Genomic DNA, 27,593 nt, shown 5'->3' with positions numbered 1-27,593 from the left:
TAACGAATTAGTCAATTATTTAATATTACTTTTTAAATTCATGATAGTCTTTTTACAATTTGTACTGTTATTGGTTCAACAGGATGAGACATGACGTCTAACTTTTGTTTAATATTTTTGATGGGTTGGATGTGTTCCTTTTTTATCACATACTTCAGAAGAATTCTGGTTAAAATTGTCTTCATCTCCATCATAGCATATACAGAACCTAAAAACAATAAAACAACATTTTAGTTTTTAAATATCAACCTGATTTTAAATGTTCATTTTTTTCAAAAATTTTATTTAAATATCCACCTATACAGTTTCTTGGTCCTTTGCTGAATGGCAAATAACAGTATGGATTCCGTTTCGCGACTTCGTCAGGAAGAAATCTATCAGGATCAAATTTTAGTGGATCAGGCCAGTATTTTTCATCACGATGAATCTTTGTTATAAAGCAGAGAGCTGTGGTACCTTTTGGTATTATGCAGCCACCTTCTGTAAATAAAATGATCGTTTCCACATATTATTAGACGTTTATTAAAAAAAAAAATTCATAGTAAATCTCGGGACATCAAATAGTTGTCATCATTGTGATTATCGATTTCAGCTGAAAATAGACCCGACTCTCGTTTTAGCCATAGTGTCGGGGGTTGCGCAATCACCGCACGTGAGTACCCGCGCACTGCGCCTTTTCGCTACGCTGCTGGTGTTTTTTCAGGTCAGAGTCGCAACCGTATCGCGCCTCATTTGCTGAGAAACTGGGGGGGGGGGCAGCATTTCTAGGAATTAACAAACCACGAGTAGCTAAATCTAGAGTCGGGTGTAATACACTTTTGCGGATCCAAAATTAATTTTTAAATAACATTATTTATATCTGTCGAGTGGCAGTTGTTATACTTCTTATTGAAAGTCGAATTTAGTCATGATTGACGTTTTTTCTTTTCTAAAGTGTTCCTGAAAATCCCACATCCAAAAGATTTACAACCTCCTAGGACCATCAAAAAATGGTTTAGAAAGGATTGAATTTTCAACATAATGCATGAACTTTGAACCAGAACGATCGACTTTCAATTAAAAATGGAAAACGGGTGAATTTTTAGCCAAAACAAGTTTTTAACTAAAAAAAGCTAATGTTCAACAAAATAGTAGAATTTTCAACCAAAAATGATCAACTTTCAACCAAAAATTAATTATTGACAGAAATTAATCATGAAAAAATATATTTATTTTAAAACAGAAATAGTTTACTTCCACCAAAAAGTCAAACTATACTATATCTTAAATATTTTTAACCAAAAGGATAAATTCCCTACTGAGAAACTTAAGAGACTACCAAAAAGACAAATTTTTAATAAAATTGTTGAATTTTCAAAATGAAAAGATGAATGGTTTAAAAAGCAGTTGAATTTTCAAAATATCAAATTTTATTTTTTTTTTACAAAAAAGCTAATTTACTACCAAATAGTTAAATTAAAAAAAAAGCTTATTTTTTCACCAAATCGTTCAATTTTTAACCAAGGAAATGATTTTTCAAACAAAAAAATATTTTTTAAACCAATAGTTGAATTTTCAAGGCAAAAAGACTATTTTTCTACCAGACAGTTCAATTTCCATCTGAAATTATAAATAAAAAAAAAAATAAATGAAAAATTATAAACCAAAGAAGATGAATTCTTAATAAAATAGTAGCATCCTAAACCAAAACAGATAAATTTTAAACCAAAAGAATTATTTTCTCCCCCAAAATAGAAAAAATTTCAACAAAATACATCACATTTAAACAAGAACAAATGAACTTTTAATTAAAAATATAAATTTTAAACAACAAAATATTAACCTTAAGCAAAAGAGTTAAAATTGCAATCAAGGGTGCATTTCCAATACGAAAATTAAATTTTTAACCATCGAGAATAATTTTTTACCAAAATAGATGCATTTTAAACAAACAAAAAAATACATTTTCACTGAAAAATAAATTTAAAACCAAAAGAAACAAATTGGGAATTTATACCAGAAGAGATGTATCTTTGATCCAAAAAGACGAATTTTCAACTAAGCAAGGTCTCTAGTTAAAATGTTTTTTTTAATTTTGGTATTTTCAAGTCAAAAAGGGAATCTTTTACCAAACCGTTAAATTTTTAACCCGACAATTTGAGGTTTGAAAGAAAGAAAGTTAATTTTCAACCGAATAATTCAATTTTAAACAAAAAAGATGAATTCTTAACCAGAAATATAATGGTAGACTTTTAAACAAAAAAGAAATAACTTTCAACCTGCCATAGTTTAATTTTCAACGAAAGAGCCAAATTTTAAAATAAAATAGTAGCCAGAGATTAATTATGTTTACAAACAAAGACTATAACTATTTTGGTTTCGACTAAGTAGATTAAAAACTACTATTCCATTGAAAAACAAACTAATATGGCAAATATTCAACTGGAACAGGTAAATTTTCAGTTGAAATGAGTAAGTTTTTACAATAACAAAATTAAAATTTTCATGTAGAAACTTTTTTTCGCTCTAAGAAAGTCTTTATAGATTAATCTAGTTACGAATCTTACTTCTGAATAATTTGCGACTTCTTAGGACCAACCAGGAATATTTAATACAAAAAAAGGTAATTTCAGGTTGGGGGAAAAATTAAAAAATTCCTACATTGGGCTATAAATCTCCAGGATTCTGGAATTTTTTAAAACTTGTAACAAAGAAAAATCTTAGCTCTGCAAATTATTATTTTATTCTAGTTCACATAAATGTGGAAACTGATCCCCTCCGTTACGTAGTACGATACTCCAAGGGTATACTTGATGTTAAATTTAATAAATTTAAGAATTTAGGAATAATTTGTCATCATATTATTTTGCTTAGAATCTGGTCTCGACCTTAAATCATAGGGGGACGAGATATTTTGGAACTCTGAAGTGCAACAGATAACTGAGATTCGCTTGCTGTCGTTATTGTCTACGAATTAAGGTTTTCGTATTGAATCTAGCTCCCGCCTTTTCTTTGGCTGTTTCCATTTAGGTATTTTCACTTCAATCAACAGCTAACTTCACTTCGTTGATTGCTAAGGGGAAAGCTAGAGACTATTTAAGAAATAATAAAATGATAATAATGATTATTAATTTCAAAAATGTTAGAGAAATGAAGTTTTGTTTCACGCATTTGATCCATTTTTTCCCCTCAGCTTTTAACAAAGTGAAGTTAGCTGATGGTTGAAGTGACACTACCTTATAGTCCCGGAACCTAGCTGGAATCTTTGGATCGCTCCAGAGCAAAGGATGCCTTCGGATCCTCGTCCCTAAGCTTTGGGAATGAACTTAGTTGCTTTGGAGCCATGATCCAACAAAGCATGGTCCTGCCAGGCGCAAGTAAAAAAAAGTCAACCAATCAGATTCGACACCCTAGGGCACCCGACCTTTCTGACATCTTGGATCGAGTGCGGCAGCTGGCTTCCCCTTCCATTCGCACCAATGCAGTGAGTATGGTGGGGGGCGTCGGTTTACTCCAAGTCACTCCAAGTCGAACGTATTTGAGCATCGAATTGGCGGGATCATGGTTTGTTGGATCATGCCTTGGAGCGATACCTTGGTCTGCACCAGTAATCCTTATGATGGCGGAAGTCATCTTACATCTCCGAACAGAGCACTCGACAATACGGCACTGGACGAGAAGCCAGCCTACTCAAATCTCCCGCGATGGGATGTGAATAACACTGATTGTCCCTGATTTGTTGCGTTATTTTTTGCCAAATGCGGATAGCTCTCGTATCAGAAGAAGACAAGAGCTTCCAACCACAGAGCAACGCTCAGCCCCAATTTGTAGGGAATCTTCGAACGCGGGCGAGACGACGCGCTCAAGGTGAGACAAGCCACGTCTTCAGTCGTTATTATTTCGCATTTAACTTCATATAAAGGCTTTTTTGAGGTAAGTTATACTTCTCGCTACCGGGCAGCTTACGATCCTTGTGTTCTAATTTGATTTCAGTTCGGTCTTTTCTTCTGGCTTTACTTTGGACACTTTGGTATCTGCTCCAGTTTCGGGGCACTGGTTAACTCAACATTCGGAGATTAGTCGCTCCAAAACGTGGGTGCTATATTTTCCTAAACTGCGCAATCGTGGAACGGTTCCACAAGCGTTGCGTGTGCAGAACAGTTAGACTATGCTGTTGGTTAAACGGTTCGCCCTGTTCGGGGTAATGGTACTCCTGAATCAGTGGAGCCGTTCTACTAAACAGAGGCATGATCCAACAAACCATGGTCCCGCCAATTTGATGCTCAAATACGTTCGACTCGGAGTGACTTGAAGTGAACCGACTCCCCCCACCACACTCACTGCATTGGCGCGAATGGAAGGGGAAGCCAACTGCCGCACTCGATCCAAGATGCCAGAAAGGTCGAATGCCCTAGGGTGCCGAATCTGATTGGTTGACTTTTTTTTGCTTGCGCCTGGCAGGACCATGCTTTGTTGGGTCATGAAACAGAGATGACTCTGTTGAACGTGTGACTGGCGTGACAATTGTACGTGACACGTGTTGAGTGAGCGGCTCTACCAAACTTCTCTCCGCGTAGGAACACGAGAACTCCAAGGCAATCATCGTTTCCTTTTCCTCGAATAAAAATGTGTTTATATTACCGTGGAAGAATCAGGGCTTGTTCTTCTCTTTTTCTTTTATTCGCCAATTTGCAAATCATGCGTTCAAACTTTGTCGCTGCTGTCGGTGCTATTCGAAGGTTCCTCGACGTCAAATTGGATTAATGTTGGACAGTAATTCTTGCGTTGTGATTTTCGGCTAAGTTCTTAAATTCAACCCGTGTCTTTATTTGGTCTTTAATTTTCAGCCAAAGTTATTTCCTGATTATTGACTTAGTACAGCCTTACTCAAATCCTTCGAGATCCGCCGATCTCTCCTCTTTGACATGAAAGGGGTGGCCATGAGTTATCCCCCTTTTCGTCAAATGTAAACCTTGCCCCAGCATGCCCCCGCCTGCCTGTCACTAAAATTGTAAATTGCCATAGTTTACCACCTCCCCGCAGTTTCATAAAATAAATTGTACAAACCATTTTATCTTATATTGGAGTTTCATTTTAAATGAGATATTATTTTGAAAATGCTCAATATTTCCAGTAGGCTAACCCATCCACTATAGCAAATCTTCGACGAAGGGCTGAAGCTAGCCCGGACTGGAAATCTGGCCCATGCCTACTTGGTTGTATTTTTTAGTGTTTGTTTGGCGCATGTGCGCTTGGCGCCCAACATCATATTAAAATATCGTTTTTGAGTTTAAAAAATTCAAATAAAGGGGTCGCCGATGAAACATAATTTTCTAAGCAAATTTACGGTTACAACCTTCAAAAAGTGTTTCTCTCGATTTACGTACTTCAAGTACTCTTCTAATCTTAAGGATTTCAATGCGCATGCAGATGGTCATAAGTTGCATGTGACAGAACAACTGACATTCGACGGATGCTACTCAGGAAAATTTATGACAGTCAATTGATATGGAAAATCGTATCACTATGATGAGCGATTAAAAAAAAAGAAAAAAATCTTAAATCTTTATAAAAGCGTTGCATATCATTTTGATCCAATCGCGGGATCACATTGATCAACTGGTATTCATTCTGCCTCTAAAGAAAATGAAATGATATCCAACCTATTTTAATATCTTCTTCCACTTTCCGCAAAACAACTGGTACGGTAGGAAACAGTCTTAGCGATTCTTGAATCACACGTTCTGTATATTCCATTTGCTTTAAGTCATCAGTCGTAATAGACACATTTTCTGGAATTACTTTGCCATAAATGTGATTCAACTCCTGATATACTTTTTCCTAAAAACAGTTTCAGTTTGATATATTTTTTAATTTTCACGATCTGAAAAATTGGGCTTGAAAAAATGGTTTATGCTGATTACTACATGTCTTTGAATATTTAATTTAGAATGCCATAATTCGCATAGTTTAATTGAATCATTGGATTTTATGATTGCACAACTTTGAAACTTCAATAGGAGAAAATTTTTATAATTAGGTTTGTGACAATTTTAATTGAAATGTACCATCTTACCTGTATGTCAGGATAGGAGGCCAATACCAACATTAAATATTCAAGACTAACTGCCACAGTTTCATATGCCTATAAATGCAAAAAAAATGAATGGTAATCAAGAAATATTTTTAAGATCAGAAATTAAAATAATTATAGTCTGAAAGAACTTTGTATAATTACCCCCACTATCATTAAGTTTACTTCATCAGATATGTCTTGATCAGATAATTTCTGTTGATCTTGTAGGTCTAAGAGTAAGTCTAAAAATCCTTTCCTTTGAATTGAAATTTCATCTGAAAATTCGCTTGTTAATTAATCATATAATATAATTATCAATAATCATACACTGAAAGAAATCAATCGCTGGTACAAGCATATTGCGCGTTAGATCAGCCATCGATATGTCTATTCCACTCATACAGATTGCTGATCTAACCTGCAATATAACTGTATCAGCAATTAATTTCTTTCAGCGTATTTTATTATTTATTAATTATATATGTATGGGCATTTCTCTCCAATAAATGTCAATATTGCTTGCCTGTATAATGTCTTTGCGAATATTTATTGAGATTTACAGTTAACTTTTGTTTTCAACATTATTATGTGAGAGGTTTAGGCTCTGGAAGCTGCGATCATAGTTCCTTCAGGCGCTTCCTCAGACTTGAAAATTAGCCCATGTATTGCTCAACTAAGTTTTTCTCCTACAATTATGTATTTTTTGATTTCATATTTTAACCACAGACTATGAATGTATAAATAAAGAATCAAAGAGAGAGCTTTTTCGAAAAATGGTCTGGTTCTTGTTTTATTCCAATTAATTGAAAATTGATGCATTCTATGCGCCTGAGAAATAACAAACCGCCACCATGAGTGTACTCATGGTGAATGGAATATTAGGGCCTGTGTCTCGATATGAAACGGCAGATGGTCTGGAGTGTTATTTTTTTGACGATACTTTAAACATAGTAAAACTCATATCGAGCCCAGGATTGAGATTGAGTTCCTGTCATGCCTTACTCAACTTTCATATTCTTAGAGATTACAGACGGTTTAAAGAAATGAAAAACGATTGATTATTAGGGATTTTAATTTTAATATTCTGCATTCGGTTCAATACATAACGACCTGGCGATTAAAAAAAGATAGAAGAAAAGCGGTTAATCCTGTCAATTTCTGGATATATCTTTTTTCTCTCTTCTCTGATGGTACGACAAAAAATACTAAAAAAGATGCTGCGTTCAGAATTGAAAATTGTTGAATTGGAAAAGTATGGAATTTCTATTTATTTTATTTTCAAGGTTCAACCTTGAAAGTTATGCAATTCTCAGCCTTTTCTTGAACAATTCCTTTTCCGCATTGTGCCATTCAATATTATAATTCTATGTTTCGATCCCCACCTCGAAAAAGTAGGCTCCTCCGCTTTCTGTGAATAATATTTCAATTTTTCGAATGAAAAGCAGTAAAATTGAACCACAAAATATGAATCTTGAAGCAAAATATTTAATCAGTTCTAACCAACAGTACATTCATTGTGACGCAAGCAGTTGTATTTAAAACAAATAAAGATTCAATAAAAAAAATAGAAAAATTATAAATGTCTATAATTTTGGAGTTTTCAATTGAAAATTATGGAAAAGGAATTCCTCAAGAAAAGGCTGCGAATTGCATACCCTTTTAGTTTCAGCCTTGAAAATAAAATAAATTGAAATTCCATACTTTTCCGATTCAACAATTTCCAATTTTGGGCGCAGCATCTTTTTTCAGTATTTTTTTGTCGTACAATCAGAGGTTAATTTTTTTACTTTCATTGATCGTGAAAAATATTTCGAACCCGGAAAAAACCGGGAATTTTTTGTTTCTATTAAAACGGCCAAGCTGAAATCCCCTTGTACAAGGGGCGTTCAAAAAGTAAGTTTCCCTGCTCCGGGAAAAAAGCAAATCACAATTTTTAGGTTAAAGTAACATATGTATTTATTGTTTGACTTATAAACTATTTTTATACATAGTCCCCTTGGACTTGAATACATTTTTTGTATCTGTTCTCAAGCTTTGACAAACCTTGTTTACAAAAATCCGTGCCGTGGCGTCGGACCAATCTCGCACTAAACTTTACGGTAACCAAGATGATCTGTTATGATTATGTGGATTGAAGTGCGACAAATATCGATTTCAGGAGGCATTGAGTCCAAAATTCTGTCAATTGTAAAGCTCCTATCCGCCAAAATGATTTTTTCGACTGCTGCGACTGCATCATCTGTAATAGCGATATTTGGTCTGCCTGCACGCTGCTCATCATGATCTTCTCCGCGTCCCTCGAGAAAATATGTACGCCACCAACGCACCATTTGCACACTCATGCATTTGTCACCATAAATATGCACTAATTCAGTGTGAATGTTGTTGCCCTTAAGCCCTTTTGCAGTTAAAAAGCGAATAACTGCACGCAACTCACAAGTGGACACGTTTTTCACAGGTAGCTCCATGGTTGTCGAGCCGGTACTGATGAAAAAACTATGTTCGGTCCCAGCTCGCTAGATGGCGCTGGGGCAAAACGGCAGACTAGCGAAACTTGCTTTTTGAATACCCCTCGTATATCATCAGTCACGGACCCATTTGTATAATGCGATTAAGGGCATGTGATACTAAGAAAATTATCGATTTTACCAGTATTGGGTTCCCCCGGCTTGTTTTCTAGAATAATAAATATTTTGTCTTAAAAATTTGGGAAATGATAGCGAACATGCTAACAGACGTCCCCACACACTTTTTTTGTAGGTTAATACAAAAAAGTTTTAATTTAGCAAAATGTGATTAATTTGCATAGCGCTTAGGAAATAGTATCGATTTTTTCAGTGTTCGATTCCCCGGCTTTTTTCCTAGGATAAGAAATATTTTGCCTTCAAAATCTGGGAAATGATAGCGAACATGCTAACGGACAATTCACCCGAGCGTTACTTTCAAACTACACAATATTTTTGGCTGAAAACTTTGGACTTACAAATAAACATAGTAACTAATCTCCCGGAACTAAACTTGTTTGCAGGCAATCAAAAAAGTTTATTTCATAAATAATTTCCAGATTATCGGAAAGGCAGAGATGAAAAACGACGTAACCTCAAAATAATGCATACGTATAAAATTTTTATTTAGCCCAATAAATTTTTTTGTTATTATCCCTCAAAAAAGAGTCCGGGGATGTCCGTTATGATATTTTATAGCATCTCCGAATTCAGTTTTTAAAATTTTTAATTTTTTTGGAAAAAAAGCCGGGGAAACTGTGAGTATCACATGCATTTAATAGATCTAATAAAAGCATTGTGCTCGGACATATTGGACAAAGCCTGGGTTCAACCCATCATTGAAGGACTGGGTTGCAGTCAAGTACACGATGGGGGGGGGGATCTACATCTTGAGGTGGGTTCCGAACCACCAGAACCTCGGTAAAGGTATATAGAAAAAATTCCAGAGGTGCCGGCTCAGGGATCGAACCCCGGATCTCTGTTGAAAGTCTTAATATCGCGCTAATTAAATAGGGAAAATTTTGATAGAAGTTAGAGATTTATACTTTTTTTCACCCAGTTTACGTGGAGATTGAAAGATTATAAAGGTTGAAATTGGAATAAAAATAGGTGATATTTCATTTTGCTTGACATTTAAAACTCAAGAAGTTACATACGGCATATTAAAATACATAGTAAATATTTAAAAATCTACATTTCGGGGATACAGTTAGTTATTTGAAAAGTAAATATTACTCTTTATGAATATATCTGTTTTGTTAATTTGATTTTTCAAAATTTTTCTGTTTGAAATATAAGTTTTATCGTCTTATTTTCCAATTGTTATGCGGGTTTAGGGCGATAGAATTATAAAGAAATTAACGTAACAATATAAGCTGAATTATCAAATTTGAATTTAATCTTAATGCAGATTCTAAAAAATGACGTAATATTTTGAAAAACAAATAATATAAAAATTACTGATTGTAAAACCAATAAAGTTTGGATGAAAAAATGCATGTTGCGAAATACTTTTGCAAACAAAATTATTCTTATAAGAAGCGACCTTACTATAGAGAATAACCCATATATGTATATTTATAATATAATTATATTTTCTTCAATAAGATATTTTTAGAATGAGTAGCATGTCATAATATACTTCTTACCCTTTTCTTCTTCACCAGTTTTTGACAATTTCAGTTTTTTCTTTTCAATTATCTGAAAAAGTGTAAAAATTATAAATAATTTATTTCCGTAATGGAATATATTTAAATAAACTTTAGAATTTATTTAAATTATTGAATTGTTTACAGTATGTGCTATATTGTGCATCCAGTTAACGCATTTGGTAAATTCCTTTGACATTTCGGTAAAATTGAAAATGATATCTGGATGTAACCAAGGCCTGTACGCTCGCGTCATCATTAGGGCTGTGGCTCTGTCAATGACAAAATATAATATAATATGATAAAGGCCTCAAGCAAAATTATTATTATCTTTGCCTAGAGCTACAGAATACTGAGGGACCGTACTTAAATTACGCAACAGCTTAAGGGGGGGGGGTCTTTACATTTTGTTACGGAAGGGGGAAGGGGGAAGGAGTGTTTTCCTTTATGTACGTAATTTTTGCAAATTCGCAAAAACTTTATTCTGAAGATTATCTTTTTAGTTATAAATTTTATTGTTTGGTTGAAAATTTAACAATTTTCTTGAAAAGATATCCCTTTTGTTTGCAAATTCAACTTTTTTGTTAAACATTAGTATTTGTTGCAGAATCAAGTATTTCCTAAAAAATATACTTTTTGTTTAAAATTCGTATTTTTCTTTTGAAAAGTTAATTAAAATATATTTCGTTGAAAATTCAACTCTTTTTTTTTAATTTGTCTTCCTGATTTAAAAATTCAACCTTTTTAGTTGAATTTTCATTTTTCTTGGACAATTCTTATTTTGGTGTTGGAAAGTGAACTGCAATCTCTTTTGCATGAAAGTTGAACTATTTTTTAACGTTTTTTTTCAAACAACTACTTTAAAAGAAGTTTGATCTTTCTTTAATGATAATGCAACGGTTTGGTCAATAATTCTAATTTTCTGTTTCGGTTGAAAATTCTGCTGTTTTTTTGAAAATTTAACCATTTTGTAGAAAATTTAATTTTTGTTTAAATTTAATATTTTTTCAAACTTTTGTCAGAAAGGCATATATTTTGTTTTAAAATTATACTCTTTCGTTGAAAATTGATATATTTGTGTTAAAAAACCAAATTAAATGTTTTTGGATGAAAATTCAACTCTTTATTTTTGAAAATTTGTCTTTTCGATTTAAAAATTCACTAGTTCTAGAGGAGTTTTAATTTTTCTTGGACTAAGTTGCAACTGTTGAATATTTAACAATCTTTTTAAAAAGCCATACTTTTTGCTTAAAAATTCGACTATTTAGCAGAACATGTACTTATTGTTTACAATTCTTATTTTGGTGTTGAAATGTAAACTATAATCTTCTTTGTATAAAAATCTTACAATCTTTTTAGTCTTTTTTTTTAATTCATCTACTTTGAAATTTATTTAATAACTTTACTTTTACTTTAACCTTAACTATTTCGTTTAAAATTTTGTCATTTTTATTTTAAAAGTCACCTGTTTTGCTACAAATTTCATATTTCTTAAATAAAAATGCAACTATATGATAGATAATTCAACTATTTTGTTAAAAAATCTTTCTTTTTGGTTAGGAAACTTCATCTTTTGGAATTAAAAATTTAATTTTTATCTTGAAAAGCCATTTTTCGTTAAAAAATTCTTATTTTAATTTTAAAAAGTCAACTGTATTAATTTCTGGATGAAACTTCAACTATTTAATAATTGTTTTAAAATAAAAAGTCATCTATTTTTAAGAAAAATTACTTTTTTTATAAAAATGGCACTACTTGGTAGATAATTGATCAACTTCATAAGAAATTTATCCTTTTGAAATTTAACGTTTCGAATTCAAAATTCATTCGTTTTAGTCAAAATTTTATTTCTTATTTATGAAAATGTAACTTTTTGGTTACAAATTAAGCTTATTGCTTGAGTATTCTATTATTTTGTTTGAAAAATTTGGTTGAATCACTTTGTTTAGAAATAATTTTTCTACAGATTTATATTTTTATTTGAAAATTTTTCTCTTTGTTTGAAAGTTTAACCATTTTGTTTCTTGACTGAGAAATCTTTATTTGTTGAAAATTTGTCTTTTTGGTTATAAAATACTTTTTTTCTATGAATATTATGTTTCTTAATTGAAATATGGACTAATACACTTTTTTGGGAATTTATCTGTTTAGGTTGAAAATTGAACTCTTATGTTAAAAATTTTATTATCTTGTTGAAAATACAAGTATTTTGTTTAAAAGTCATCCTTTATAGCAGAAGACAATTTTTTTCAAAATATATTAATAAATTTCAACATAATTGTATCTCAAGTTCTGTTTTATTCAGATTGAAAAGGATTTTATATAAAAAATTAGTCAAGGAAAAATCGGGGAATTTAAAAAATTCAGTTCTCGGATACACTGCCTATAATTTTACTAGATATAATTAGCAAAAATTTTTGTGAACCCAAAATTACGTAAAGTTAGAGGGGGGGGGGGGGATGAAATATCTTGTTATGCTTTGTTACAGGAGAGAGGGTAGAGTGGGCCTATAATCCTGTATGTAATTTAAGTACGGCATTTTATTCGATTTCTACCCTACCGAATTTTTTTCGCCAAACTCACATCGACACGAAATTAGATACCGAATTAAAGGTGTGGGAAATTAACTAGAATTATCTCAAGGTAAGAAAAATTTGAGCAAGCATAAACATCAAATTGAAATTGATTGAATACTTTTTTAAATTTATGTACTAATTTTAATTAAGATGAATTCCATATTAAAATTTACAAACAAAAAGTAAAATTTGCAAGTAAATCGATAATATTAATCTTATGAGTTTTTATCATATTTAATATAAATCTACAATATTAAATGTTAATGCATACTTAATAATTTGATTAACAATTAAAGGAGGAGGGTCAATAAGGCCGGTTTTTGAGCCATCTACAGATTGGCGTCAAACATGTTTTATTTTATTCATCTAACTAGGTCTCATAACTCCTTGAAAGGATTTTTCCTGAGAGTGATCTGATTTCAAGATATAGTCATTTTTAAGTTCGTATTTTACATGGGTTTTCGCACTTTCATTCAAATCATGCTAAGTTTCACATTGTTAGTATTGCTCACGCAAGATCATACTTGGCCAAAAACTGCGCACGTATATGCGTTACAACATATGTTAAAGCCATCATTTTTCTCGAGGTACTTAGCCTTCAAAATAGGGCTCATTTTTATATTTTATTAAGTTTGCGATCATGAAAGGAGTAAAAATGTCCTACTTTATCAAATTTATTAGTAATAATTTCTATAAAATAATCGAAATAATCTTGGAGACATTTTTCTAAGAAAAGATATATTAGTTTACAGTCAAACAGAACTTATGGTCGATTAGAGGCTAGGCACTCTGCAACAGCCTTATTCGTCAGAATTGGTTTGGTCATCTAAAGATGATGCTGCTTCTCCTTCATTTTCCGACCAACACGATGCATCATTCACGTGACTTTCGAATTCACGTGAAGGCCTGGGAGTGTTTTTGTTATATCTAGAGTAACCAAGATACCACAGAACACTGGCAATGTGAGCGCAACATCTTACCATTCTTGCACCATTTTTGCACTGACAGTACCAACCACTTTTCGGATTTGGTCCAGGATTAGTTTCTATCCATAAGTTATACACTTTAGAAGATGTATGCCGAGACTGGATTTGTACTCTTAGAATGCCTTCCTCCTATTTGTGGACAAGAAGGGAGTACATTCCATCATCAGATAAATGTTCCTCGGTATACGATTGGTCTTGCTTCAGCTGATATACTCCGAGTGTGATCAGCGATCAGATGATCATCGGAATTATCATGAATTCTAGGAGGTCGAAAAGCATTACAAAGGGCATAGACTATTCTGACGTAAATGCCGATGTACGGGATTTGACTATTTGGAAAAACATCACTTAAGGCTCTCCAAGTTTTTATCAAGCCATTGACTGCCTCAACCACCCATCGGACTTTAGTAACGAGCCTTGATTCGTTTGCTTCAATCGTAGTGTGCTGTGACCCTTTTTGAAGAAAATGAGTCATTTTAGAAACGAATCCAAGATCTTCTAAGAACTTCAGGCAGTCCCGAAAACCGTGATCGACAACGATAGAGCTTGAGGGCACCCATGTACGCAGTTTTATTGAATCTTGTTTTAAAAGACTTTCAAAGATACTAGCGTCGTTGTTCTTGCCATCAGCAAAATACGGACCGAAAAAATCCACTATATATCCTGTCGTCCTTACTAACATCATGGGCTTGAACAGATTCCTTCCTTTATGCATAGAATAAGTCCGCCTTTGAAAAGATTAATTGCTACTCTTTTGGATAAACATGTATGTACCATCAGCTACAAGGATATATACATCTTCTCCATTTGCGAATAGCGTTTTTGCCGTTGATGTAGTATGGTCCTTAATGACTGACTCGGGTGATATGTGACCTACACCAAGATGATAAAGTACAAAGGAGGACATCAGAGCTTTCCTTGCTGCCGTAATTCCTCTGCCAACTCTTCGTTTTTCTATGCCAAAAATAGTTGATAAAATCGCATTGGAAAGACCTGTGCGCAACTTGATCAACAATAATGCAAGGCACAAACGCACAGAAGGACCTTTTGTTTTTCTTGCCTCCTCAAGCAAATCATTCAGAAGTTTAGAAATCGACTCAGCGTTCATGTGAGTAAAATCAGAGGTGGCTTGTATAGACACAACAGCCTCTTTCTTAAGAAAACCATTATCAACCAAATGAGCAGCACAGCATCTCACTTTTGCAGGAATCAAAATACCAGTATCGACGTAAACCCTCAATGCAGCAAAAGGTTTGATTCTGATAGATTATTCTTATGATGACAGACAATGCATCTGGATTGAGAAATCATACATCTTCTGATTGAAAGTTTGATTTTCCTACGGTCAGAATCTGAAGTTCCATCTTCCCTGGAAGATTCTGAATTTTTATAAATCTGACTCTTACCTGGTTCTAAAACATTTGATAAATCATTTTCAGAAGAACTCATCTCTTTTGCATCTATAATCCGACGCTTTTTAATCGAAAAGCATCGACAACTATCGCAAACCTTTGACTGAATGGTTAAGGAGCAATTAAAAGCAGTTTTAAGAACATTTAATGCCCGTTCATCCTGAACTACTGATAGATGACCCTTTGGTTTTAAGAATTTGCCGCAACAAGAACACTGTTTTTTCGACATAATAAGTGGTAATTAAAACTTAATTCGCAAGTAATTATTTCACCTGAAAAAATAAAGAGAATCTGAGACTGGTGTACAGAACTATTAAATAATAAGGATTTGAAAAAAAGTGTAGCCTCTCATGCCTATGAAGTACCTGTGCAAAAAACTTACAATCGCTATGAAACTAGTCGATACTGATAGAATAAAACTACAATAAAATAATCTGGAACAAATGTATGTACGCAGTAATATCACATACAGTGGACAAGAACTTTTTAACAGGTCGAAACGTGGAAGAAGAATTAAGGAGAATATAGCTAAAAGCATCGGCAACAAACGCGAATACAATGTGGAGGGGGAAAACAGTTGAACGTAGCGAAGCGGCAGTCGCACATGAACGATAGCGTTTTGTTTCCTATTCCACTGACTTTGGTTGATTTTAATCTCACTCCTCTTTGCCCAAGGGCGTCAAAGTGGCTAAGACCGGCAGTAAATGTTTCTTAAGAAAAATAACTTAAAAATAATAAATTAATAACAATAAATTAATACCTTAAAATAATACGCCCGGTTTTTCATAAAGTTTAAAAATAAGCCCTATTTTGAAGGCTAAGTACCTTGAGAAAAATGATGGCTTTAACATATGTTGCAACGCATATACGTGCGCAGTTTTTGGCCAAGCATGATCTTGCGTGAGCAATACTAACAATGTGAAACTTAGCATGATTTGAATGAAAGTGCGAAAACCCATGTAGATGGCCCAAAACCCGGCCTTATTGACGAATAGAAAATTGGAATATCTTCCAATAGAATTTTCAAAAAAATTTGTTTTTTAACATACCTAATTAACTTTAATTAATAATGTAACTTCGTGCGAGAACACTTATTGTTTGGCGTTTTTACCACATCGTTACGACATCTATACGTCATATTTACGACATCCTATGTCCATGTCGTTTCGATGTCTTTGCGATATCGTAAAGACATCGTCAGATCATACGACTTATTTACGATATCGTAAAGACACCTTAACGACATGGACGTAGGATGTCGTAAAGTTGTCGTAAAGATGTCGTAAAGATGTTGTTAAGACGTCGCCAAACTTTGTGCCCACTGGAATGGTCTTAATTGGAACTTAGTTTTTTAGTCAACTGTATAAAAAGCCAAGGTAAATTATTTTATTTATACCTGTTTACACATTCAGTATATCGTGCGTATTCTTTTGAGTCAGAATTTTCCACAATGCCCATAGTACCTTCTACAGATTAACAAAAAACGACAAAATAAAAAATAAATCTAACAAATGAACATTAATATACAATATTATAATTGTTTCACCTTTATTCGAATTTCTCTTACCTAAAGCAATGCTCAAAGAGATAGACGTAAAATAGGGTTCTACTTCGAATTCACCTTCATCAAGTTTTTTTCCCATTTTTTCCACCATTGATATTGCACATTTATCAAAAATTTGTAAAAATGATCGTAGAGTTTGAGGATTAAAAGCAGGTTGAATTAACTTTCGATGAGCACGCCATAGTGGAACTAAAGGGGTGCAAAATAGAAGGATTAGAACTTTATGATTCAAGTAATTATTTTTGATAAATTGATATATTTTAAATATGTTAATCGCCATCATATCCCGAATGAAAAATGATATTTTTGCAATATTATTCTTTAAAGAATTTAACTTTTCTATGGAATGGACCTTGATTAAGTGCATTTCGGTGAATCTGTTTCTCTCCAAGTTAAAAAACAAAATATTAACTCTCTTAATCTGAATTAAGGAAAATTCAGGTAATCATTTACACAGAAAAAATTTCGTTTAATTACTTTTTATAATGTGTTGACATTTTTTTATGTTAATGTTTATTGGCAATTTGAGCGATCTTTAAATGCACTTCATATAATTGACTTTAGGAATATTTGACCTTTGACAAAAATTCAATAAACGGCATAAAAAATGAAATTTTTGTAGAAATTATTTTTTTGTAGAATTATAAAAATTGGGCACGAACTTTGATAACGTTTAGTACAATTTCTGATGATATATTTAATTTTGCCCTTTTCCCTTGGTTTTCTCGGTTTTTATGACACTTTATTTTTTGTTGTTCAAAATCTACCTTTTTGGGTCAAAATTTCATCAGTTTTAGTAGAAAATCCTTTTTTTTTAGAGTTCTTGTGATTTTTGGTTATAAATGATCTTTTTTTAACTGAAAACTTAACCATTGCATTTTTCTTTAAAAATTGATCCACCTTATAAAAAAATCATCTATTTGATTGAATTCATCACTATTTGATTCAATTTTTATCTATTTTGTTCCCATTTCATTTTTTGAAAATTAACAATTTTATTTGGAAATTCATCACTTGTTGAAAATTTAACCATTTTATTTAAAATTCGTTTCCTTTGGTTGTGCATTAATTTTTTTGAACGGAAAATGTCAATATTTAATTTTTTGTTAATAACTGACCGTTTTTACTTGAAAATTCAATCGTTTGCTAGACAATTTATATATTTTGTTGTAAATTCGTCTTTTCTGGCAGAATATTAATCTTTCTGGCTTAAAATTCATCCTTTTTCGTTAGAAATGAAAACGTTTAGTGGAAAATTAATCTGTTTTTGTTGAGGATTCAACTATTTGGTTGAAACTTTATGTATTTTGTTGAAAGTTAATCTTTTGTTGTAATAAAATAATCTCGTTAGTTGAAAAATCATATTTTTTGGTTGGAAATTCCACTATTTTGTTAAAAATTCGTCGTTTTTATATTCATCATTTCAGATGAAAAATCATCTCTCTCTTATAAAATTTAACTATTTTGTTTACAATTCCTTTCCTTCATTTGAGAATTTATTTTTTAAACTAAAACTCTTATTATCCAAGTTTTAGAGAAAAATGGATTTTCAATTAAAAGTTTATATATTTTGTTTGAAAACCCACCTGTTCTGTTGGAAAATGAGACTTTCTGTAAGAAAATTCATCCTTTCTGGTTTAAAAGTGAAACTAGTTAAAAATTAAATTGGGTTGTATAAGGATTTAAATATTTTGTTGTAGTTTTGACTTTTTTTGGTTGTAAAATCAAGTACCTGCGATTTAAAGTTAAACTAATCTGTGAAAAAATACATTTTTTTTGTTTGAAGATTTTAATTTTTAGATATAATAAATAATAGATAATATATCAAGTAGAAAAATAATTCGAATTTTGCATCTAACATAAAAAATTTGCCTGAAAATTCATATCTATTAAGTGGAAAATTAGTTTTTTATGTTAAAAATCAATTTTTTTTTAGTTGTAAGTTTAACTATTGCATTTTTTCGTGAAAATTTAGTCTTATATGTTCAAAAATCAACTGTTTGGAAGAAAATTCCTTTTTTTCGTTAATTTTATTTGCAATTGCAACTGTTTAGTTAAAAATTATATATTTTTTTAAATTTCATTTAAGAGAATTTATTGCCATACCGTTCTAGCCAACGGTTAACAAATTTTTAAAGTGGTTGTTTTTTCTTGTGTGGATGTGAGTTACGTGAATTGTTCCAAAAAAATGTGGGACTAAAATTTGTTGCAAAAATTTTTGACATGATTGATCCTTTATGCGGTCAACAAGTTCACCAACTACTTCGTTTTTGTTTCGAAAGTACAGCCAGAAAAAAATTATCTTGGAAAAAATGTTTTCTTGGATATACATAAAAATTTGTTCGAATCAAATAAATTTTTGTTCATTCAACAAAATATTTGATTGAACAAACCACATTTTTTCGCTCAATCAACAAAATACTCCATCTATCAAAAGATTTGGTTCGAAAAATCAAAAAAATTTGGTTGCGCCAACCAGATATTTTTTCGGTCGATATAATAACCATATTTTATGGCTGAACCAAAAAAAAATTTGTTGAATAAACAAAATTATTTTCTGAGTGTACATTATTTGCAATTAGGTGTTAAAAGTACCCGTGAAATTTACGGTTTATATTTAAAGCATTCTCAGAAATATGATAGCGATATTGAATTTGTTTCAAATATCAATGTATTAAAAATATCTGTCGTTTTATGTATTTATTTATATTTATGGGAATTACCTGGAGCAAGGAGCAGCGCATTACCGAACCAGGGCCGGCTGAATCTGTATATATCACTTTTCTCTAAGGATTTTGGACTTGTTAAAAGAGTCTTAAAATGAATAAATAAATTAATAAGAAAGAAATTATTCAACTGTAAATTCTAAACTATTTAACTCTTCATTTACTTTTATTTGATCAGGTTCGTAAATTCCAACCCACAATTGATTGCCCAACCACATTCGAGAGGGAGAAGTATAGCTTTCAAAAATATCCAATAATGTGTATAATGCATCTAAAACAAATTGAATATATACACGCGAGTTTTATGTTTGCTTATTATTTGACATTTTGTGCGTGCAATGTTTGAAAAAAATTAATTAGGAAACATTAAAAAAATAGTTTCAGCAGGATACATTTAAAGGTAATAGTTATAAAATGAAATAATGATAATAATTATAGAATGATTATAGAATGCAAAACTAAACTTTTCATGCTGAATTAAAAAAAATGTTCAAACAAATATTTATTATTTGCAACATGTGTACAAGATTTAAATATTTAACAAAAAGCGACACACTTTAAAAAAATGAAAAAATTAGACTTTTTGCAGTATTTCTTTTACTTTTCAGAATTATATTATATCAATTTAAACTTGTTGTTTCAGAAGAAAGTTATTTTAACAAAGAACAATTATTTAAACAAATGAGAATTTTGCAATGAAATAGGGCAGAAATATTTGAATAACATAGATATTTAATAATACAACAAAGTTAAACAATTAAAAAACTAGAGTTTAAGAAATAAAAGGCAAATAATAATTGTTTAATAATTTATGAATGCCTTAAACAAATATTAGTCTTTTTAACAATGACTAATTGTCCGAATAAACGCAAAAAATTACTTTCCACTGAGTTAGCTCGAAAAAAAATTATTTAAACAAATGGATTTTTGGGATTCTTTAGGAGCAGGTAGGGGGTGTTAAGATTAAAAATAATTTAGCTGAAATTGTTCGTTAGCGACGTCACAATAAATTATAAAAATGATTTGCAATCCAAGTTTAAACTTAGAAACGTGAATCTCATTTTCTTTGTAAATTTCTGGGCTTTTTAAAAATAAATGCACTTTTAATTAGAGAAAATCAAAATATCCAGTTTTAATCTAAAAAGATGAAAGATTGAAAAAAAGAGAAGTAAGCAAAATTTTTCTTTGGGAAAATTAATATGTAAAAACCTATTATTATTTTTGTAAGCTTGCTTGGTTTTTCTTTTAAAGGTAATACACAACATGATTGTTCGATTTAAACAGGTAAAAATGTTTGTTTTTTTCGCAGTTGTAAATAAGAAAAAAATTGTTTTACATAAAGTAATGTTTGAAGAATCTAAAGCCGGTTTTTTGTTCTTAAAAATCGTATTGCCTATATCTGCATATAATTAAAAAAATTTTTTCAGTGAACTATATAATTGTTTCTGATTTAAAAAATGTTCAATAATGTAATCATGAACTGATCAACTAATGTCTAATTATATGAATAAAGATCTGTATAAAGCCAGCGACATCAATTGCGTTTCTCAATTTGACGAACAAAATATTATTTGGAATAAACATTTATTTTTCACGTTTATTTATTTTTCAATTTTTATATGAATAGAAAACATTTTAATTTATCGAGCCCGATCAATTTTCAACAAAATACTTGAATCCCAAAACAATAAAGAATAATTTTTAACCAGTTGTATTTTTAACAAAAAAAAATAAAATTTTTTCCAAAAGAGACGAATTTTCCAAAAAATGTTTGATGTTTCAACTAGAAAATATTGACTTTCTAATAAAAGTTAATTTTCAACGAAATAATTGAATTTGCAAAAAAATACATGATTGTTTTATCCATAAACTTAATTTTCGACTAAAAGACAAATTTTTAACTAAAATGATGAATTCTTAATAAAAAAATTACTTTATAACGAAATATCAAATTTTAATTTAGCTAATTAGTTAAATTTTTAACCAAGAAGATTAATTCTTTGCTATAAGAGACATATTTTCAACAAAATGGCTAGATTTTTTACCAAAAAGATGTATTTGTAGCAAATAAATTTTTCAAAAAGAGATGAATTCTAAACAAAAAATGTAATAGTTGATAATCAAACTAAAAAATGTGTTTAATTTTAAATCAAACATTTGCAAATAAAATCATTTTTTATTCCGGAATAAAAAATATTTGTAGGTAAATTGTAAATTAAAGGAAAAAATAATGTTCAATAAAAAATAAAAATGTTAAATAACTACCCGTATGGAAATAGCTCGGGTTAGCCCCGGTACAACAAGGTTTCTGGTCGGGGGCTGGCCGGGCTATGTTTGCTTTTTACGAGCCAAGCCGTGCGCTGGTCGGAGACTAGCTAGGAAAAATTTATGTTATAACCGCAGTCGGGGGCTGACTGGGCTCTGATCGGGCAAATCTTATGATCTAATGCTCAGACGGTAGCTGGCCGGGCGCTGTGTGAGCAAATGTTATGACTAAATGCCTAGCCAAGTGTGATAGCAAACAGCACTTTCTTTAAAGTGAGCGCATAATTTAATTATTATACTCTGTTTATAAATTAATTAATTTTTCTGATTTCATTAAGAAATGGGCAAGTATACAAATCTTGAATCGTGATAAATATACAGTAAACATTTCCAAATAGAGCAGCGAGTCTCAATAGTCCAATGTTGGTAGCTAGTTTCGAAAAGAGAGAGGGCTAGGAGGCTTAAGCCCCCCCCCCAGAATATATTTATTAATCATTTCCCTTTTCCCTAACTCTTTTCCAAACATAAAGTCGACCCCCCCCCCCGAAAAAAATCCTATATACACCGCTGATGGCAACATAACCTTTAAATCTTTCAAGAAAATTGCGAGAGTGTATAGTATTTCTTGGCTTTTTGGTCTAACTTTCATATTGGTGTCAAGTTTCTTATGTATTATGGATAAAAAGGAAACAATGCGGCAACAAAACAGAGCTCGTGCAAAAAAGAGGAGACTAATCAATAAGAAAATAAGAAGACTGAATCCAGATGACTCCACTTCTGATGAATCTGGTTCAGAGGAAATGTTAGAAGTTAATAATTTTGAGAATAGTAAGTTATAATTTTAAATCTTTTTACAAATTTTTGTCGCGATTTATTAACTAAAAACAATTACAATTGCAATTCTAATTATTTGTCGTAAAAGCAGACCCTACTAGTACCCGATCAGGCTCCGACTAGGATAAGTCGGGTCACCTGACTAGCCCCCGACTAATCTGCCGTGACGCTACTGGTCGGGGGCTAGTCAGATGATCCGACTAGCCCCCGACTATAAGTGGAGTCGAATGGTCGGGAACCAGACTAGTTCCCCACTTGAGTTTCTAAACGGGTAATGCCAACGTTGCCAAAATCGTCAAAAACATTTCTTAGAACAAATGATGCAGGTTATAAAATAGAAGGAATGGAAGACGCTGATAGCTATATTTAACTATATTTAAAACCTGAAATAACGAGACTTTAGAATTTACAATTGTATTCTTTCTCGTGCGGCTTTCGATTGTTCGAAATCATTGATTGTTCTTTAAAGTATTTTGTGATACATGTAAAATAAATATCCATGTGTGTGGCATTGTTATATGAATTATAGTATATTACCAATGTCCGTAGAAAAATGATTTAGGCCAATATTTAATGATTCTAATAATTTTTCGAACAATAATATGCCAACAATTAATTTTCTACGATAATACTTTTTCACCATGAGTATTGTTTTATTTTATTACAAAGCGATGCCACTATTTTGCTACTATTTTATTAAGGACTTTTTGATTAAAAAATCGACTATTTGATTGGAAATTGATCTGTTGAAAATTAAAGTGTTTGGTTCAAAATTCCACTATTTCGTTGAAATTTGAAGTATTTTGTTAAAATTTCAACTATTTTCCAAACAGGTTACCTTTGTTGATCGAAAATTCAAATGATTTGTTGAAAATTTGTCCTTTTTTATTTAAAACTCATCTTTCTTAGTTGAAAATAAACTTTTTTGTGGAAACTCGAACTATTTGTTATAAAATTAAACTCTCTTTGGATAAAAACTCAACTGCTCAGTTGTATTTTTTTCTTGGCAATTTTTAACATTTTGTTGAAAATTCAACTATTGGTTTACAAATTTACTACTTTGTTGAAAATTTAAGTTATTTCTTGCACATTTTATTACTTTGGTAAACGTTCGTCTTTTCAAATGGAAATTTGCTCCTTTTGGACGAAAATTTAATCTTTTTCGGAAAAAATCTATCCGTTTTGAAGAAAATTCATCTTTCTTGGTTGAAAATGACCTTTTTTTGTTTAAAATTAAACTTTTCAAGAAAATATTTTAACTTTATTCTAAAAAATAATTGAAAAATCAACTATTTGGTTAAAAATTCAACTGTCTGGTTAAGTATTCAACAACTGTTTTGTTGAAAATGGATTTTTATTTTTTTTTAAATTACCATCTTTGTTCAAAATTCATCTTCGTTGGTTTAAAAGTCAAATGTTATTCTTCTTTTTGGCTAAAAAATGTAACAATTTTGTTGAAGATTCAACAGTTTGGTTGAAATTTTTATTTTTTTTTTGGACTGACAAATCTTTTTTCGGTTGAAAATGAATTCGTATTAGATGTTGCTTGCTGTACTTGTTTTTATTAATCATAAACATATTTTTTTGGTTGACTGATGAAGTTTTACATTTTTCTTAAAAAATTTATTTTTTTTGTTAAAAATTTAACTGTTTGATTTAACATTCGTCTCTTTGTATAGAAAATTCGTCCTTTCGAATTCAAAGTTTAGTTTGTTGTTTTTTGTTAAAAAATTTATTCTTCTTAGTGGAAAATGAACGTTTCGTTGAAAATTAAATTTTTCCAGTTAAAAATGAAACTGTCGTCTTTAAAAATCTTCAATTTTACTTGATGTAAGTAATAAGTAAGTTTTATACTTTCAAAGTTTTAGAACACAATTTTCACACTCTTTTAAATTCCTGAAGTTCTAAAGAAATTGAATTAGGTTATAGGCATGTAAAAAATCCATATTTTTTGCAGGTCAGGTTTATCTAGAATGCAACTTTTGGGTCTAAATTCATAAATCAAAATAAAAGTTAAACATAAAACTTGTTTCAATATGAATGACTAAATAAAAATAAAATGATTTAGCAATTTCTTTTAATAAAATACAGTTTTAGAATTTGTATCCACGAACAAAAATTTCAAAGTGACAGTCTTATAGATTTACAAGTAAACCATTTTAACCATCAGCTAACTTCACTTCGTTAAATTCTGAGGTGAAAATAATGGACCAAATACATGGGTTTGGGTCCATTTTTATCCTATTTCGCTAATGTTTTCGTAGGAACGAATTTTTTCTATATAAGTGTATTTGAAAAATAGTTTTTGTTTTTGAACAACTATTTAATCACATAATAAAATGATAGTAATTACTATTTGTTACGAAGATATCACAAAAATAAAGTTTTGTCCCATGAATTGGGTACCCGGTCATGCTCCATGGCCAGATTCTGGCCAGCGCAGCGTAACGATGCTGGTCGGATTCCGGCCAGAAAACCCGGCAACAGCCCGACTTAAAGTCGGGCTCCCGGCCAGCTCCCGACTTAAAAACGGATTCTCCAGCCGTAGACTGTTCAGCCCCCGACTTAAATTTCCACCAGGGTATTTATATTTTAATTTTTTTGTGTTCACTTGCTTTAGGATTGTATAAATAGATTTTTTATACGTTTCTCAAAAAAATTCAAAAAGATTTTTAAAGATTTGAAAAATTTCGAAAAAGTATCTACAAAATTTCGAAGATAATTTTTTTCCTTGTCAACGGTTTTTACAATATTTGAAGATAAATTTTAATAGTTCAAAATATATTTGAGATTTTTTACGCTGGGAAAAAATTGAAGAACATTTTATAAACGTTCGAAAATTGTATAAAGATTTGAAATATATTTAATTTATTCAAAAATCCAAACATTCGTAAATCTTTTTTAAATCGACTAGAGTTAATTCCTAAAATTGTTTGAAAATCTTCTGGATTCATTTTCAACAGTTTGCAAATCTTTTGCAGATTTTAAAAATCTTTTTGACTACTCTTAAAATTAATTTTAAAAAATTAACAATTACTTTAAATATATTTTTTTTGAAAATTTCTAAATATCTTTTGAAATGATTTGAATTTTTCCTAAAACTGAAAAAATTAGGCAAAATTAATAAAATTTCCTTCAAATCTTTCAGATTCTCCCTTGAAAATTTTTAAAATCTTTTGTAAGTTTTGAATTAAAACAAAATCATCTGAAATTTTTTTTTTAAATTCATTTAATACTAACTAAAAAAATGTAATTTTCCTTCATCCTTTTTCAATCTTAAAACATTTAAGTTTCTCTTTTAGAAATAAACTTTTAGAATTCAAATTCCTTATTTGGAAATTGTGATTTCTTACATTTTTTATTCGTGGAAAGATATATACAATACGATTTTTCAAGAAGAGAAAATTATCCTAAGTTTATTTAAATCATACCTTACCTGTTAAATTTTTTTCTCTAATAAAATACGACGGAAAAAATGTATACCTCCTTAAATCGTAAAACCAAGCTTTTAAAAAACACTGGGGCAGAATAAAAAATAGAAGTGGGATGTTTTGCTAGAAATTTTTCGCAAGATCAATTTTTTTCCTTGAATTTTTTCGTATCTATTGAATTTCGAGAAAAACTGGAAATTTCTATTTTAATACTTAAAAAAGAATGAAAAAAAGGCTCTGGTCAAGATTTTATTTTTTGCCATAAAAAATTTGTTCGACATTCCAGAACAAAATCAAGAAAAACATTCTTGGTTCTTGCCCCTTCGCGTTAAAATAATTTCATCCGAAAGTTTAGTCAAATAGAATAAATACAACAATTTTATATTAATTCAAAAATTTACCTGAGGAATCCTTTCCAAGAAATCTGAGAGCATTTCCTACAATAGGGAACGCCTTCGGCCCCGGAATTTTTGCAGCATGTTTATAAAATTGAATATTTTTGACGTAGTCGAAGAGTAACAAAATTATAAGACTTAAAATTCCGATAACAAAAAAACACCAGATCTCTGCCATTTTTACCAAACTGACCGATTTTCAATAGACTGAACAAAAATCTGGAAGAAAATATAAGATAATGCGTTTGCGAGAATTAAAATAAAACTAAGGTTAGCCTAGTAAAGTTGCTTTTATACATACAGGAGTAAAAACAGTAATAATAGAGTATGGCTACATTGAACAGTCATTTCCTCATTTCGAAATTGCGATTTTTTACCTTTTTTAGACATTTTTTAGTCTATCATGTAGTCCAATTCATTCATAATTCATCATATTCATGAATAAGACAGAGACGCTCTTATGCGCCATCTACAAGCGTCTCACTCGCATTCACGCTTTCCTGTATAACTACTATGTAATTTATCTTACAGTATATTAATCACTACTTTTTCTTGTTCAGTTTTAAGAATAGATATCACTTTTTTACGGTATATTTTACTTGTTCTGTTCTTGAATAGTATACATTCATTTTATTATTTTCAATGTGAAACAAAAACGGGTTTGGTTCACGACTATATACTAGGGTGGTCCAAAAATGCATGGCAAATTTTTTTGCATGCTACAGGGCACCGTTTCCTCCCGTTTTTATTAAAAATCCGAAAAAAGAAATGCCGTAATTTTTTTTTTTACAGTTGCCGGCTTTGATTTGGAGTTTCCCATGTAAAATGCATGGGGAAAAATAGTTTTTTCGAGTTTTTAGAATAATTTTTTTGGGTTTGAAAAAATGTGACATTTCTTTATACTTCAAATTATTAATATTGGTCTAGTGGAATATTTATGATCATTTGTTATTTAATTTTCAATTATTTAAACGAATGGAATTTGTTTAAATCATTTTTTTCGAAAATTCGTTTTTTCTCTTAAAAATGATTACTATTAGTATGGTGGAATAACAATTAACATTGTTTTATTAATTTTTAATTGTTTTAACAAATGGAATTTGTTTAAATAATTTTTTTCGATAATTAGTTTTTTTCCTTAAAATTATAACTATTGGTCTAGTGGAATATTGATTAAAATTAGTTAATTAATTTTC

General features: G+C 30.7%; 1 protein-coding gene across 2 annotated transcripts; it reads right to left on the bottom strand.

Annotated features, from left to right (window-relative positions):
- On the bottom strand, positions 1–26,636 carry LOC117179767 (cytochrome P450 4C1-like). Of its 2 annotated transcripts, XM_033371855.1 has the most exons (12): positions 26,404–26,636; positions 19,637–19,743; positions 19,470–19,560; positions 16,750–16,935; positions 16,579–16,648; positions 10,354–10,480; positions 10,209–10,260; positions 6,218–6,330; positions 6,056–6,124; positions 5,643–5,820; positions 298–480; positions 1–208 (listed from the first exon to the last, which is right to left on the bottom strand). In XM_033371855.1, exons 1-12 carry the CDS (start codon positions 26,573–26,575, stop codon positions 39–41), a joined length of 1,518 nt encoding a protein of 505 aa, XP_033227746.1. In that variant the 5' UTR covers positions 26,576–26,636; the 3' UTR covers positions 1–38. The 2 variants fall into 2 exon arrangements, with proteins under 2 accessions (XP_033227746.1, XP_033227747.1); XM_033371856.1 differs by lacking the exons at positions 19,470–19,560; positions 19,637–19,743.
- Positions 26,637–27,593: the final 957 nt, after the last annotated feature.

This window comes from Belonocnema kinseyi, chromosome 9, assembly GCF_010883055.1.
Source record: "Belonocnema kinseyi isolate 2016_QV_RU_SX_M_011 chromosome 9, B_treatae_v1, whole genome shotgun sequence".
Taxonomy (NCBI): Eukaryota; Metazoa; Arthropoda; class Insecta; order Hymenoptera; family Cynipidae; genus Belonocnema; species Belonocnema kinseyi.
The sequence above is the reverse complement of the archived record's forward strand: the minus strand, read 5'-3'. Positions and strand labels throughout refer to the sequence as shown.